Consider the following 12,225-nt stretch of genomic DNA (forward strand, 5'->3'; position numbering starts at 1 on the left):
AGCGTGTGTTCCTTTTCAAGAATACTTGTAGAAGCAAACTGAAAATTACTGCAATTACACTAACTTGGTTTTGATGAAGTATGTTTGACATGACCATTGCCGCCAGAAAAGAAGATCCTAGTAAGATGCTGTTTAGATTTTTATGTACTTACTTCTCACTGATGCGATTTAAGGATAAGCAGTGAAATGATTAGAAGCAGAAGACATTTCCATACAAAGAAAGTTTAACTGGCATCACACAGGAGAAAAGACAAGTACCTGGCATTACAATAATCCAAAAATGAGGGAAAACAAACTGATACTGAACAAGAACTTTTAACTGGAAATACTTCTTTGTACACAATCAAATTACTTGCAGACCTCTACTGCAGCACAGGAGATAAGTAGATTCAGTTTGGGGTACTGAGGAATTTTTCAACCAAATGTTTATTTCAAGACCCTGATTGCTCAGACCTCACCGAGGATGTGGGAAATCCAGTTGCATATCCATCCTTCATTGGATCTTTAATTATTGACATAGTTCAGACAGGAAAGCTTGAAAAATGCAGCCACAAAAGCCAGCAATCGCTGAGTTATTCTGAGCTCATTAGGGGTTGTTCCTCTGTCTCTCCCTGCTCCTTTCCCTCTCTCTTCTCCCACCGCCCCCTGAACATTTTAAAGATACTAGGTCTTTTCCATATAATAGCTTTAGAAGTTTTAGGGACAGTTTTTCTAAGGAGTTAAAACAGATCCCTCAACAGGTCCCTCCCTCAGCATTAATTCTGGTTCCTGGAAGTTAATCGCCAAGAAACCACCTCTGGTCTCTTAGGCCAGGCACAGATAGGGGCTATCTATCACCCTGCAAAGCATTAGGGAGAAATTCTGTTTATGGCAAGACGTAGTGATTCTCCAGTTAAACCTTAACATTGTCTGCCACAAATGCACAGCTTTACCTACAGCAGCTGGCAACCAAAGCAATACCATTACTTATCAATGCAGTGAAGGAGAATTTTGTCATCATTTTCACTAGGATATAGCTGGCAAGTAAAGAAAGTGCTAGTTATTCCATACAACCATCCATTAAAAAATCTGGACATACCGACTTCAGCCACAGTTATTTCCTGGTCTAACTAGAAGGAAAAAGCGGTTTCTCAGACACCCATGTGTGGCAGAAATCACATGCTGCCTCAGGATCACCACACAGTGCTCTGGCTGATGTTTACATGTCCGGACAACAAACCAAAAGCACAAAGTTTCCAGAAAAGTACTCGCAAAACTATGGGACCCTGAGCTTTGTTATAAACATCCCTTTGATGTCCATTACTAATGGACAACACTGAGATCAGCCACCACAACGCAAACCAAAGCTACGCTTGCAGAGTCAGGGCAGATGCATTCAGGCTATACTGTGCTGACCAGGCCTGCTGCCCCAGATGGGTGACATAACACGCTTGGCTCTGTAGTGCCTCAACAACTCTACCTCCACACTTGACACACTCATTCTTTCTGACACAGACTTTAAGTAAACAGTGCAACTAATCATGGTGCACTGCATTTTAACTTATGTGCTTCTTAACATTTAAAGTGCAAACACATTCAGTAATTAAAGCCCCGATCTGGGGTCCTTATTGAGTTTTCTTGCTTAGAGAGGCATGTAAATACATGCTTTAAGTGTTTCTCTAAATACAAAAGCAGTTAAGTGAATGTCTACTTAGGTCTCTTGTTTGGGACCTCACTCATTAGCTGTTTCTGTTTCTAATATCATTAGTTACACTGCAGCCACACCAGGAAGCCCATTCTGGTGGGCACCTTAAAGGGGCCTTTAAAATTGCTGCTTGAGAGGGTTAGGCACATTTTCCACACATGAGACATGGCTGGGTTTGTGGCACACTGACTGGCAGATCTTATGCAAACAATAGGATGATTTAGAGGAGCTTGATAAAAAACAGCCTGACAGCAGCAGCACATATCTATTGTCAGCACTGCAAAGATTAATTCAGTATCATTTCTGGTCCACATTAAGAGAGAACTGGGGCTGGTGGGAAGATATGCAGCTATCTGGTGAGGCAAGATATATAAGATTTGAAGTACTGCAAAATCATTCCCTTTACTTTCAGTGAATTGGTAAGAGGAGAAAGAGCTATCATGTTTAGGTCCGATTGCCTTATGCATCTGTCTGTGCATCATAACGCTGTCTTCACGTGTAAACAGCCATGAATCAATTCTGATTCTCAAATTGCACACAGAAGCTTCAACCCAAATGACATTCCAGAGAAGCGCTTGGCCAATTTCTATTTTCTGAGAGGTTTTTCCTACTGTTCTGTTCTTTCTGGTGATTGTACAACTGCACTGACAAGGAGAGTAAGATAGCCTTGCCCCTACGTTACAATTTTTTCTCTCCTAAGATTTTAGCGATTTGTAGTTTCCATTTCCCTATTTCAAATGTATACAGTAAGTTTGTTCAAAGCTGTAAAAAGCCAATCCTTCCTCTTAAAGAGACTTTCTCTTTCTTACGAGATTGAAGTTTGAATTGAAAAAAGGAGAGAAATTGAAAGTGAAAAGTAGTATTTGCTGTATTTAAATATGAGCCAGATGTGGAAGCATACCATCTCCAAATTAAACATTTACTGAGTTGGCAGCAATGGAATTTTCTTCTCACACATGCAAACACCAAGTCTGAATGTACTCTCCTTTCCCCTACACGTCTATCTGCCACTTGCTCTCAATTGCCATGCATACCTAAGCATGGTTAAGAACTACCCCCCTGGACTTCTGCACTGCCACTCCTCCGGTCAGCACAATGGCATCACTTCACCTCCAAAAGATTTGAAGACTATGATGAAAAATCTTGGATGCCGAACGTGACACAGAAACATGCATAAATAGGAACCTAATGGATGACAGACTAAGCCGTTACTACTGCATATGCTACTATATAATACTACTGAAAGCAACAATAGTGTAGGTACTGAAAATCTTCAAAAATCAGGCCATGCTATCTGTGAGTTAGGACACTAATGATGAATACCATTATACAAGGAAAGGACTCCGGAGTCACAGTTAAACAGTAAGAACAACATTTTTTCCCCCATTATGGCTAGAGAGGGCTCCAGCCAAAATGCCTGGAGTGACACCGGCCTTCACTGGCTTCGTTCTCATCCAGGTTCCCTAGTTTCACATCCTTTGCCACCCATTTCCCCAAAGTCTCAAAAGCAACTGGCTTATTATTATTGGGATATTGGTCAACAAACACTGAACACAGTTGTAACCAAAGACCAAGATGGTTTTGTAAACATTAAGTATGATGACAACCAACTCAAAAAACACGTATCTACTTTTTGTGAACTATAAACCAAAGTATTGCCCATGTCAAACTGTTTGAAACCAGTATCTCTTTTCAAAAGATACAATGAAATTTACTCTTTCATGGCAAAGTCCTTACAACATTGGGATGTTGAAGGGATGTTTTTTTTTTCTCAACCCTAAATTCTTTGAACTGTAATATTACTAGCAGTATGGTAATTAGGGGGTGGAGTCTGTCCAATCCTCTCCAAGATTGGAGATTGCACATTTTGGAAACTCAGGATGTTTCTACCTTTTTCCTGAAATTAAGTTTGGACTTAACTCATGGTCTATATCCATAGCATCCGATCGTTCAGATCAGCTTCTGATTTGTAGGCATTCAACACTACTGAGAAGCTGACTTGCCTTGTGTCAGCTGGGGTAGCTGGAGGCTGACATGCAAAACAGATGATGAATAGGGTCCGCAGATGTACACCAAGAGTGAGTTTCCAAAGGGTTTCCCTTCCAGAGCCAACTGAAGTAAACACACCGCCAGGGCAGCTGGAGAAATGGCTAACTGTGGATCTTTCGACACAAGGACAACCTCCTGTTATATATGCAAAAAGACCCCTCCTGATCAACAAAACAGAACACCAAAACAAACACAGCCTGTTTTCCTCTAACTCTCATTCAATATCCTGCTCTCTGAAGGCTGGAAGGAAATCCACAGTAACACACATCACCAAGTACACGCTCATGCTGCCTGTTATAGGTGACTTGCTCCTACCTCTAGCTGCTGTAATCAATTTACAGGCAGCCACAGAGCATGCCCTGGCTGGGGAGAAATGATTTCCAGAGGCTTCAGGCTGCATTCTGGGATTACCACAACCCCTGCATGTGGGTCACTGCTGCCTCACAGCTCCCAGGGCGCAGCTGGGGCGCAGCTGGAGTTTGGTTCAGCTCCCACTGCCTGCTCCTTGAGGGAGGAGGAGTTCTCTGCACATCTTCTGCCTGGCACAGTGGGACTGCCTGTGCCACAGAGCATGAAAATGCAACCGCTTCTTTCTCAGCTCTCCGGTGGATAAATGGGGTAGAGAAGCTCTCTTCTGTAAATTGCTCTCAAATCTGCAGGGTACAGGGTACAGCAGGGAAGGGAGAAGTTGCCTCATGCCCCACACTTAGGAACATATTGCTGGCCATGATTTGGCCTACAGGTCTTTACAGATTAACAGATGGTATCTTAGAATATACCTGACAATAAAACGGCAGGGAATTCCAACCCCAGTTAATGAATGACTGCCAAATGCTGCGCCCACTTGCAGCCAAAACAGACCACAGCTGAACTATAAGAGGAGAAGGGCAGAAGCTGATAGGATTGTTCTTGCCAACAGCAAAGAACAACATGCCATATCTGAAAGTACCCATGTGTCATGATGCACTTCTATCACAGACGAGGTGCATCACCACAAAGCCCTGAATGCTGGACCTCCCATGCTCAAACTGACACGTGCGGGGGCCAAAACCAAACGAGTTTCACTGCTGATGAGATAAGTAAATGATTTCAGACCATTAGTTCAGGGGAAAATCTGGGACCTGTGTTCTACAGTAAATGTCTCCTTTTCCTTAGAAAAGAATGCACACACTAGTAAGCAGAAATGAAAACACTGCAACCACAAGCCAAGCGTGAGGATAAAACACTACAGTGTACAGTATCAAAAATACCATATCTAGCAGGCTGCCGCAGAAAACTAATGAAAAATCAGGGCAGGAATTCACACAAAATTGAAACAGTACAATTATACTGCAAAACGTTCACTTCATCTTCCTTCGCTAGGAGGTGAGGAGCTCAAAGTATGGCTGATCAGACAGAAGGCAGCTCAAACTTTGTCTTTTGCTATGCAGAGAACTTTTTTGGTATGGTTCCATAGAGTGAACATTCTCCATTTTCTTTGAACAAATTGTATTACACTTGTTTCTCATCAGATTACATAAATTAGCTGAGAGGGAATGGATTCAATTACAGTCCAGATTCCAGACCTCTTTAAGAACTGACTGCCTAACACATTCCTTTCATTTAATAAACTGGAACCAAATGAGGATTATATCATATAAATAATACTCCCTCGATAGGGCAATGCAATAAAATGGCAAAAATACTCAGAGGAACCACGTAGATCAAATACAAGAGCCTCTGATACTACCCACCGGATTTAAAGTATGAATATCACATAAACTTCATTGTTCAATATTTTTACTTTGTATTGTGAACAAGAATCTGATTCAGAGAGTACTTCAGACCAAAATTAATATCTTCTGACAGCCTCAGACAGCTAAGGAAAAAATGTGTTGCAGTAAAGTATGGATTTCCATATTTAAAAGATAATTTCATAGCTCTGCACAAGATACTAACCTCTCCTACAAAATCCAAGATTTACAATCTCCCAAGTGACTAAGAGTATGACCAAGAGCAAGGGCTTCGCAAAGCTCTGAGTGAAGCAGTTTCCCAAACTGACTTGCTCATTAAGGTAGGAGCATTTTGGAACAATTTAGACTGAAACAATGACTTCTAGGAACAACCACTTTTGACAGAAATACTCACCCAGTCTTTCAGCCTGAAAAGTAGACATGCTGTCTATAGTTGGACATTTTTATACCTACTTAAATGCATCAGTATCCAGGGAAGAAAAAAGTGTTGAAAAGACTTAGGTTCAGAGCTTGACAAGGGATTCAAAGCTGAAGTCACAAAATTATCCATACAGTTAAATTATCCCCATTCACAAACAGCATTCTTGATACATTTTGAAGAAGCTGCACAGAAAGCAAAGAGGCAGAGGAGTAAGACTACCAAGATGAGAGATAACTATTAAATGCACACTTACCTGTAAGATAATTCTTTTTAAATTACTGAAGAATGGATGAAGACAGTTTTGATGACAGACTATGTAATTACAACTTGTCTAATCCTAAAGCTGTATTTAACCTGGCATGCAACTACAGATACAGGATACACCAGGTGAAGTTCAAATTTAAAACTCAACAGGATGTTTTTAACTACTCAATAAAAAGGTTTTCAGGGGACATGGGAAGCTCTCTGCCAACAAGAATCTTTAGATCAGTACAGTACTAGCCAAGTCTTTCTTCCGAGGCTTCTTCATACCTGTCCTCCATCTGTCCAATAACATTCACTATGTTAACCATGAGAGGCATAGTGGGAATGAAACGTGCTGCTCTGAAGACACCTGATACAAAATGGGGCACTCGACAACTCCAGTGGACCACGTGCCATGGTTCCAGGCAGCAACTAAGCCCCACACAGCCACTTGCTCATTCCCCCCACTGCGGTGGGATGGGGGAGAGAATCAGAAGAGTAAAAGTAAGAAAACTCATCCATTGACATAAAGATAGTTTAACAGGTAAAGCAAAAGCCATGCACCCAAGTGAAGCAAAACAAGGAATCCATTCACCACTTCCCATGGGCAGGCAGGTGTTCAGCCATCTCCAGGAAAGCAGGGCTCCATCATGCGTAACGGTTACTTGGGAAGACAAACGCCATCACTCCTAACGTCCCCCCCTTCCTCCTCCTTCCCCCAGCTTTATATGCTGACCGTGATGTCGTATAGTATGGGATATCCCTTGGGTCAGTTGGGGTCAGCTGTCCCAGCTGTGTGTCCCCTCCCAACTTCCTGTGCACCCCCAACCTACTTGCTGGTGGGGCGGGGTGAGGAGCAGAAAAGGCCTTGACGCTGTGCAAGCACTCTTCAGTGATAACAATAGCATCTCTCCATTATCAGCACTGTTTTCAGCACAAAATCCAACACACTGCACCATATTAGCTACTATGAAGAAAATTAACTCTATCCCAGACAAAACCAGCACACCACAGGATACATAAATGTGGCTAGAGATTTTCTGTGGCATGATGGGGCTTTTACAAACAGCCAGTTTGTACAAGTGATGCATCAAGAACCACATCATTAAACCATAAAATGAAGGTTTTTTCTTTAGCCAGTGTAGAATGTACTAAGACTTCATTATATGTAGGTATAGTTATATATATTTATATGTCTGTATATGAACCTCATTAACTACAGCACACACATTCATACCTATATTATAAATAAAACAAACTAGCCTTCCTGGCATTGCATATGCTTTATCTTAACTCCCCTTTATGTTCAGCTGGAAAGTTCAAATGCACTTCTGCATATTTTACATTCTAGTTATAAAAACCCATATATATGCTCTATCCCCACCACAATTTTTCTTTTTTTTTTTTTTTTAACAAAGAGGTTAAATGAAATATCACCTGAAGCTATATTCAACCACTAGAAGGAATGAACACACTGAGCTATCCATGAAGTTTGCAGTGTACCCTGGTTTTGACACAAGGGAAGGATAAAGAGGTTGAAGTATACATTAAATGAGACTTTTTCAACTCAGAATAACCAGGACTAAGCATACCTACTGGATACATCAGTGACACTTCTTACTGAATATGACAACAATTATTTAAAAAGACTTATTTATGAGTTACTAATAAATCCTAATTGTAGCAAGGACATCATATGCAAAGCAGACACAATTTTATATTCACTCCTGTTCTTAATTCAGTCATAAACAGCAACTGCCTGTTCATCCCTGTGATTTAAAAACATATAATCAAGATTTTTGCTTCCTATCACAGGTAGAGCTAAGAGATTTCAGTATCTCTGCCTCATTACTGACATCTGCTGTCCTGTGAACGAAGAACACAAAACCTTCACTAGCCCACTTGTCGCCTCCAACACTCATTCCTGCTTTCTCCCTCTGTAACACATACCAGAGTTTGAACTGTATTTGCAGCGATTTGCATTACAGAAAACCACTCTCAGAGAATGGAGAAAATGCATTAACTCATTTGTACTGGACACCTTTTCACCAGGACACAGTAACTGCGCATGACATTGCAGCTAGTTGTTAACAGTTCTTACCTTCTAACATGTGGGAAGAGAAGACTTCCATAACGATTCACAACACCAGCCCACTGACATTTTTACCATCTCTTCCCCTGTATCCAACAGCACCTGCCTGTCATATCACACACTGTTTCAGTTCTAGGCACAGTCCCAGGCCCCAGCCCCAGGTCCCAAGCTTTGCTGCACCAAGTCTCTTCAACTTGGCTGTCACCAAGAGAAGTGCACAAACATCTCTCACACGTATATCTCCGGGCTCTCAGGCACAGGACGTATTTTAAGGAAAACACATTCTTCGGTGAAAAAGTTCACTGATGATACTTCTTGTTAGCCACAGATAACATACCATCTTACTTGCCACCAGAAGACCTCTGCAGGCAGCCCACTTTCAAAGCAAAACATCCTCCAATGGACTCTGTGGAGAGCGGACAAAGCTAGAGATGTTCTGGCAATTGCTGACTGCAGCTACGTGGCCTGTGGCATCTCCAGAAGTGTGCTCTTACTGGTCAAAGCATGTTGCTCTTTACAGACTCCTCATGGTAATGAGCAATGCAGAGACAGGTGAAGGTTGTAACATTCTGGTTAAGTTTTATGCTCTGGACTAAATAAATCTGACAGAGACCCTTCTTAAAGCTGTTCTCCACAACTAATTCTGATCCATGATGTTTGCCTTTCAGTGAAAAACATTGTCTTAAGCTATCTTTCTGATCAAAAACATTAAAATCTTTCTCTATATATTGCCTAAATGCAAATAAATGAAAACAAAGTCAAGATAAATACCTCAGATCAGTGTTCCGAGGGAGAAGTCTTTTCTTCCCACTGAAGTAGACTTCAAAATCATCTGTTGTCAGTCTGTGTGCATAGTCGATATATGCAGATACCTCCTGGTGATGAGAATTTAGGTCACGAATGAAGATTATGGACTGGAAAACAAAAAGGCAGCCACAAATGAAGAATAGAAGCATATATATGTGCACAGATTTCTATTTAAAGACATATTTAGAGACTGTATAAACATTTTCAACTTCACCTGGGTCAGGCTTCTGTTAGGAGTTAAGACACTGAGGGATAGGAGTTTAGCGCTGAGGGATATGGTGTAGTTGGAAACTGCCAATGCTAGGTTAAATGTTGGACTAGATGATCTTCAAGGTCCTTTCCAACCTAGATGATTCTGTGACACTTAAAGTACTTCATATTATAGCATATTCTTAACACAAGCATGGCAGCAGTGCAGTTAAGTATAAATGCAGTGTCATGCAACATGACCTCATGTATTCCCCATGTCTCCTGCTGACACTTCGGAAGGGTTTTCCCACAGCTCCTGGGCCATATCTGCCAGCCTCATACACATAATCCTGAAGTAGTTTAATGCCATTGGACACCTATTTTTAAGCAAGGGTGGTTTTGTTTGGCAATTCTACATTGCTACTGTCCATGTACTAATTACCGGACCAAAGTAAGAAGGGTGAGAATGTTATTTTATTTGGGATGCACCTCTACAACCAAAGTAGAGGTCTTACTGGTCAAAGTAATATTCACAGACTTTTAGCTTTTCAGAAAGATGACAGACTGGAAACTGGTTGCCACACACCTCTCTATTCTGTGCTATGACCAGAGAACAGAGCAGACTTCACCAGCCCTCTCTCTTTCAAGACAAGACAACCCCTGTACTGTTTCATTCCTAACAGCTAATGAGTTCCAGAGCAAAAAATCTGAAATTTAAATACAAGCAAACAAACAGCAAAACAAAATCTGTGCCTAGAAATAAAGTTGACTAAAGCAGGGTGGCTACAAGTAGGAGAACAAATCACCCATTTAGCTGTCACACCTCCACGCGTCAGACCTGAATTGAAGGTGGCATCAAGGCATCTGGAGGACAGTGACACATTCAGCATCAGTTCCGGCTGCAAGAGATTACTTTCTGCCTTAGGGTTGTAACACTTGAAAGAACATCTCTTCTGCTGCCGAGATGCACGTCACAAAGGCACTGATGGGATAGCTTTCTACATCACTTGTTGCTGGGAAACCCTGTTTCCCATTTACTCTCTAGTCCTTCTCTGTTCCTTTACCTTTTATTTTCTAACTGAACAGAGAATAGGTTGGTCGAAGGCAATTCTTTTTCACACACTACCACAAGACAAAAAGTAAAAAGAACTAGTAGGATGAGTGTGGACTTGCAAGACAGAAGGGTTTTTGCATCCTGGGATCCACATAAGAAAAACTAAATGCTGAGTGTAGAGGTTATTAGGTAGGTGAGGTATAACAGTATTGTTAGCTGTACACATGTTTGTTTTTACTCAACAGAAATCAAGTGATATTTCTTTTTTGAATATGGGGAAATGGAAACAATACTACATGGAACTCTTTCAAAAAACATTTCTTATTTTAACAGCAGCAGATTTCTAGAGGGTAATAGTTTATCTGGCAAGCCTTTGTTATACTTGAAATACATTACCTCTTCCAATTTCACATTTAATTCCATCAAAACATGTGTTACTCATTTTGCAATTTTGTACCATCAACATCATTGATAGGATGAGCCAGAAGAATCTCCTGCAATACATCTGACTATCTTGAAATAAGTCTTCTCCCTATCCCCAGCACCCTGCCGTTTTGAACAACTGATTTATGTGTCTGGAGAGCCAGGTAAGGGCAGATACAAGGCAATGAGAAAAATAAGACTGTCCCCAGCACAAAGGAAGGCAACTGTATGCTGCATCCACACTTAGATACAAGACCAGGTGTATGTCATGCATCTGAAAAAGGGATTCATCGTCCTTCAGAAAAGCTAGTTTTAAATTAACGCCTTGCACAGTATGATCTGATCGTTCAAAAAAACCTGGCAGATACTACAGTATTATCCATGATTCATTTCTAACCACCTATAAGCATTCATTCATTAAACTATCAATCAGCTTGAATTTTCTTAAGTTATTCTAAACTTCTTGTGTCACACCTTTTTGCCCCTCAGAAGCCCTGCACAAATCTGCACTCTTTCCTCCCAAAACGATAAAGCTCTTGACTGAGAAGTAACTGAGAGAATAAAAATACCATAAAACCCATGAACAGGAAAATCTTCTCCTAAAAGCCTCTTTATTACTCTTCTGATTTGTCTCCAACACAACAAATTCTATTAAGCACGGAGTTTGTGCTTTACGTCCACCTGTGAGTTTACAGGAACTTACATGGCAAAAGCTGAAAAAAACTTTAAGATGGGGTTTGAAAGGTATGCTTACATATAGCTTTTGGGCCTAACAACTGAACCTATTTAGAACTGGGGTAAATTGACTTATAGTTACTACAATTTAGAGCAAAATAGAATAGAACAGAACAGTTGGAAGGGACCTACAATGACCATCTAGCAACATGGAGTTCCTTTTCTTGCTTTTCTGGTCAGACACTAGAGGCATGCAGAATTGGGGTTTTCATGAAGGACCAAGGAGTTCTTGTAGTTTCAATGCAGTAAACACAAGAAGCAATGCCACCTTCAGCACTAGCACACAGAAGTGTGAGTTTGCTAAAAGCCATGGAGTTGTGCCTAATTGCTTCAGCCATAAATTTGGCTCATAAAAGCCTGCAGATCCCCACAGCAAACAACCAGTGGTACCGATGCTTTTGAGAGTCCCACAGGAAACTCATCTCTCTTGCTGGAGATGAACCTCATATTTTGCCAGTCAGGAAACGCATACAAGGACATGTTCCCTAGCTATGTGCAACAGGGACACAAACCAATGGATTCAGAAAGCCTTGGCTGTATACAAGGCCTGGGACTCACCCGAGAGAACAAGCAATACATATTGTCTTCTGAAGTTTAGATACATTTCAAAAACGCGGCCAGTGCACTTGGAGTGAGGTCAGATGTCATGCTCCTTCCAGTACTGATGTTAGAGAAGGCAGCAGGAGAGGCTTGTCTAAGGCCAGTGGTCTGAGGAGTGTTAGCAGGTAAGAAGACAGCTACTGAAAATGGTTTGAGAGCTGCCTCTTACCAGCTAGGGTTTTACCCAATTCACAT

The 12,225-nt window shown here is 41.2% G+C and overlaps 1 protein-coding gene across 1 annotated transcript in view; it reads right to left on the reverse strand.

Annotated features, from left to right (window-relative positions):
• The window catches only part of CFAP299 (cilia and flagella associated protein 299), a 225,401-nt gene that overhangs the window by 21,458 nt on the left and 191,718 nt on the right, over positions 1-12,225 (reverse strand). Inside the window, exon 4 of the mRNA XM_074821457.1 lies at positions 8,994-9,136. Coding sequence (XP_074677558.1) covers positions 8,994-9,136 — 143 coding nt within the window. The remainder of the gene's footprint in view (positions 1-8,993; positions 9,137-12,225) is intronic.

Source organism: Strix aluco, chromosome 4 (genome assembly GCF_031877795.1).
Source record: "Strix aluco isolate bStrAlu1 chromosome 4, bStrAlu1.hap1, whole genome shotgun sequence".
Lineage (NCBI taxonomy): Eukaryota > Metazoa > Chordata > Aves > Strigiformes > Strigidae > Strix > Strix aluco.